Source organism: Nannospalax galili, unplaced genomic scaffold (genome assembly GCF_000622305.1).
Source record: "Nannospalax galili isolate Female #2095 unplaced genomic scaffold, S.galili_v1.0 scaffold363, whole genome shotgun sequence".
Taxonomy (NCBI): Eukaryota; Metazoa; Chordata; class Mammalia; order Rodentia; family Spalacidae; genus Nannospalax; species Nannospalax galili.
Genome location: NW_008351176.1, coordinates 1,322,663 through 1,327,372, shown reverse-complemented (window position 1 = coordinate 1,327,372; position 4,710 = coordinate 1,322,663). Strand labels below are relative to the sequence as shown.

General features: G+C 43.2%; 1 protein-coding gene across 1 annotated transcript in view; it reads left to right on the top strand.

The window, feature by feature from the left end:
* Window positions 1-860: 860 nt before the first annotated feature.
* Window positions 861-4,710, top strand: part of LOC103746058 (schlafen family member 5) — a 9,675-nt gene continuing 5,825 nt past the window's right edge. Inside the window, 2 exon segments of the mRNA XM_008848141.1 lie at window positions 861-1,863; window positions 3,780-3,905. Of these exon segments, the coding sequence (XP_008846363.1) occupies window positions 861-1,863; window positions 3,780-3,905 (1,129 nt within the window).

The window sequence follows — 4,710 nt, the reverse complement described above, 5'->3', positions numbered from 1 at the left end:
TCTGTTCAAAAGCAAGAGTGATAAATTACTGTTGCAATCAGATCATACTAAAAAAAATGAGAATTTCACAGGTGTCAGTCAGTGGAGGAAGACAAAGAATCAAGAAAATAAGCAGCAGCACACTCTAGACTCCTTTTGACCAAGGAAGTGTTAATTGTAGCCTAGCTCTAGTCTATGAGAGCACTGTTGTAAAATTTCCTGCTTTTTGCAGATGACTTGAGAGACTTTGCCACTCAGAGAACATGCCCAAAATAGTTACTAAAATCTCAGCAGCAGGGCTGGTGAGATGGATCAATGGGTAGAGGTGCTTGCACACAGGTCTGATGACCTGAGTTCATCCTGGGATCATACAAGGTGGCAGGATAGAACTGACTGTCCTCTTACATACGTTCATGCTGTAACACACACACACACACACACACACACACACACACACACACACACAAAGCTTACAGAAGAATTAAAAAAATAAAACCAGCCGGGTGTGGTGGTGCACACATTTAATCTCAGAACTTGGGAGGCAGAGGCAGGTGGATCTCTGTGAGTTCAAGGCCAGCCTTGTTCTACATAGTGAGTTCCAGACAAGCTGGGGTTACAGGGAGGCCCTGTCTCAAAAACACTAGAATAAATAAATAAAACCATGGCATAAGAGCTGCTTCTTGATCAGTTCTGTGGTGGCAGTGGGCATCCAGCAAACTTAGCTCTTTCATGAGTCCCTCACACTTCTTTGACGAACAAATCTGGCCATAAGCTATGTGGGAGCAAGTGCTCTTCAACGTCTCCTCCAGCTCATTCTTGTCTAGTCTAATGGTTCTGTCTGTCTGACTTTTAGGAGAACATTTCGTCTAAGGGCTGAGAAGATGAGTTTCCAAGTGGATTTGGAATTGAACTTTGCTGAGTGCATCATAAATGGAGAAAAAGCCACCCTTGGAGTTAGGCAAAGGATGGAAATGGACCCTCTACTGCGGACAAAACAGAATGAATTCATCTTGCAAGCAATATGTGCTCTGCTGAACTCTGGTGGGGGAGTGATCGTGGTGGAGATTGAGAATGAAGACTACAATCATGAGGGTGATGGACTAGGACTGGATCTGCCTGCCATGTTCAGAAACCATTTAGATGACATGCAGCAGGGAAACCGCTTTTTAATATTTGTGAATTCATGGAATGCGGAGGTCTCCGGTGTGCGACTTGCTACCCTGTGTTCCAATTTATACCTTAGACATGGAACATCTACCGGCATCATGGATTCTTTAGATGCCCTGAGATTCCTCCAAAGACGGGTTCGGGTTCTTAGGAAGGATGACTATCCAAACTCGTTAAGTCCACGGGAAGCTCAGGCTGAAGGTAACATGAGGGCCTTAGCTGATGATTTATTTGATAGAGGGAAGCTTCAGTACCTGGAAAAACTCAACTTCTCTGAGTCCCTGCATGTTGTATTTCAAATGTTCTCAGCGGACCTGACCCAGGGTATTAAAGAGAGCCTCCCCAAGTATGTTTCTGCACTTGCCAATACTGAAGGAGGATATGTGTTTTTTGGTGTGCATGATGAGACCCATCAAGTCATTGGATGCGAAAAAGAGAAAGTAAATCTCCATACCTTGCGGGTTTCCATTGACTGCTGTATCAGGAAGATGCCTGTCCATCACTTCTGTGCACAGAACTATAGAGTACAATATGTCCTCAAATTCCTTGAAGTATATGATAAGGGCGTCCTCCGTGGATACGTCTGTGCCATCAAGGTGGAACAATTCTGCTGTGCAGCCTTTGCCAAAGCACCCAGTTCTTGGGAGATGAAAGAGAACCAAATGAAGTAGCTAGCCACAAAGGACTGGGCAGCTTGGATGATGGAAACCGACCCAGGTCAGGAAGGAGACCAAAATGATTGCAGTGTCCTCTGGGGGTGGGGGTGGGGTAGAGAGGAAAGGGAGATATAATATTCTTTGGAATTTGGGGATAGATGGTGGGTCACCGCCTTTCTATACCTCTACCCATTATGAATATTACTTGTTCATCAGCAGGAAAGGCCCATTAGAGATTTACATAGGAGCAGCCTGAACTAGTTATTTCTTTAAAACTTCTTTGATTGATTTATTTTTAGGTCTATGAGTGTTTTACCTGCATGTATGTAGGTACACTCATATCATGCAATGCTCATGGAAGCCGGAAGAGGGCGTCGGATTCCCTGGAACTGGAGTTAGGGATGGTTGTTAGTCACCATGTGGGTGCTGGGAACTGTACCTGGGTCCTTTGCAAGAGCAGCCAGTGCTCTTAACCACTGAGTCATCTTCCCAGCTCCCTGAACTAATTATTTCTATTTTCATAATTTTTTCTTTTCTTTTCCTTTTCCTTTCTTTTTGCATATTTGTTTAAGAAAATGTAGGCCAGGCTAGCTTCAAATTCAAAATCCCCCTGCCTCAGTCTTCCAGAGTGCTGGGGCAACAGGTGTGAACTACCACACGACACCTTGTTCCTTATATTCACATTAAAGTTTCTTCCTTTCTGATTATGAGTTTGCATTTAGGTATTCAGGAAACCACTTTTCTACCTGGACAGATGTGTTCTTTCTTCTGCCAAAAATTCCTTAGGTTGGGGTTGGGATGGGGTTTCTTACCCACTTTCCATTTTCCATGCCAGGATTTTGTCTGGTTTGAGCTTGCATGGGACATATGCATGCTGCCACCGTTGCTGTGAGTTCACATGAGTAACTGACCAGCTGTCTGGAAGACTATTTCCTTGTGATCATCCACGACCTCTGGGTCTTACAATCTTTTCATCCCCTCTTCCACAATGATCCTTGAGCCTTGGGAGGCAGGAATTTGAGATAGGTGTCCTAGTCAGAGACAAACAGTCTATAGTCTCTTGTTCTCTGCACATTGGCCAAAGTGGGCTTCTGTGTTAATCACCATCTGCTGCATAAGGAAACTTCTCTGTTAAGAGTTGAGAGATGCATTCATCTATGGGTAAATAAGTCATTAGGGACTCCTTTTTTTGTTTGTTTGTTTTTTTGGTCTTTTTGAAGCAGGGTCTCCCTGTAAGCCCCAGATGTCCTGGAAATCACTATGTAGACCAGGCTGGCCTTGAACTCACAGAGATCTGCCTGCCTCCGCCTCCCAAGTGCTGGGACTACAGGTGTGCACCACCACGCCCGGCTCAGGGACTCCTATTCTTAACTGTTCCTAGAGTAAGTATTCTCTTTCCACTTGCCTCACTTCCATCTTATTTTACTTTTAATATCAGCACATGTGAATGTACCCTGTGGTGTTTTGATATGTGTACATTATGTAATGGTCAAATTAAGGTAAATATATATATATATATATATATATATATGTATATGCATCCTGACTTTTCTATTTTTCCTTTTTGGGAGCCAACATGTGATATTAACCATAACCGATAAACTAGAGAGTAGTGTTTCTTTGTAAAAGGAAAGATTAAGGTGAAATTATATGAAAGAAAACCAACGGTAACTTCAAAAGTTGAAAAAAGTCCATTTCAGAATCTGCTCAGGATTCTCTATTCATCGACCTTCACAGCTTCTACTCACATATGCTGAAAATAGCAGTCTAACAATATAACAACTTTGCTTCAATGTGATTAAATGTTAGAAGCTGTTGTGCTGCACCACGCTCCCTAACCTCAATAGGATTTCCTCAGCTGACCTGTGCAAAACATGCAAGCCTCTGTGGGTCACAGCTTTGAGTTTAACACAGCTCAACTCCGAGGCGGGGCCTGGCTTTCAGATATTCATTCAACCCTGTTTCTGATTTCCTAAGAGCTTTCCAGGTGTCCTCAGATGGTCCTTGCACGGAGTATGTTAAAGGGCACACCCCGAAGCCGGACTGTGTGCACTCTGACGAACTTGAAGCGTCTGGAAGAATTGCAGAAGGATTACTTTCCAGGTAGTGTGCCATCTCTGGATGCTTTAGAATATGCTGATTGTTCCTTTATTTGTAAAAATTACTTGATTGGCATGTTATATACAAAACCAATTACGGAAAGTTTGAGGACTTAAATGCCAGGAAAAAAAAATCTCTAAAGCTTTTAAAAGCAGAATACGTATGTGGCTAATTTTGTCTTTGGGCCAGGAAAAGAGTTCTTAAACAAGATGTAGAAGTATTAAAGTTAAAAATCTCAACATCGCGGGGCTAGGGAGATGGCTCATCAGTCAAGGGCACAGGCTGTTCTTGCAGAGGACCTGGGTTCAGTTCTTAACACCTACATGGCAGCTACAACCATCCATAACTACAGTTCCAGGGGATCTAACCTCCTCTTCCGGCCTCTGCAGGCTTTTCACGACACCAGTGTACTTACATACATGCAGGTAAAGCACTCACACACATAAAATAAAAATAAATAAGTAAATAAATAAATAATTTAAAAATTTCTGTAATAGCACTGTTACCTGAAGGCACATTCTTTTTTAAAAAATATTTTATTGGGCTGGGCATGGTGGCACACGCCTTTAAGCCCAGCACTTGAGAGGCAGAGGCAGGCAGATCTTTGTGAGTTCAAGGCCAGCCTGGTCTACATAGTGAGTTCCAGGACAGCTGGGGCTACAGGGAGACCCTGTCTCAAAAAAAAAAAAAATTTATTAAAGGCCGGGTGTGGTGGCCCACACCTTTAATCCTAGCATTCGGGAGGCAGAGGTAGGCTGATCTCTGTGAGTTCAAGGCCAGCCTGTTCTACATATTGAGTTCCAGGCCA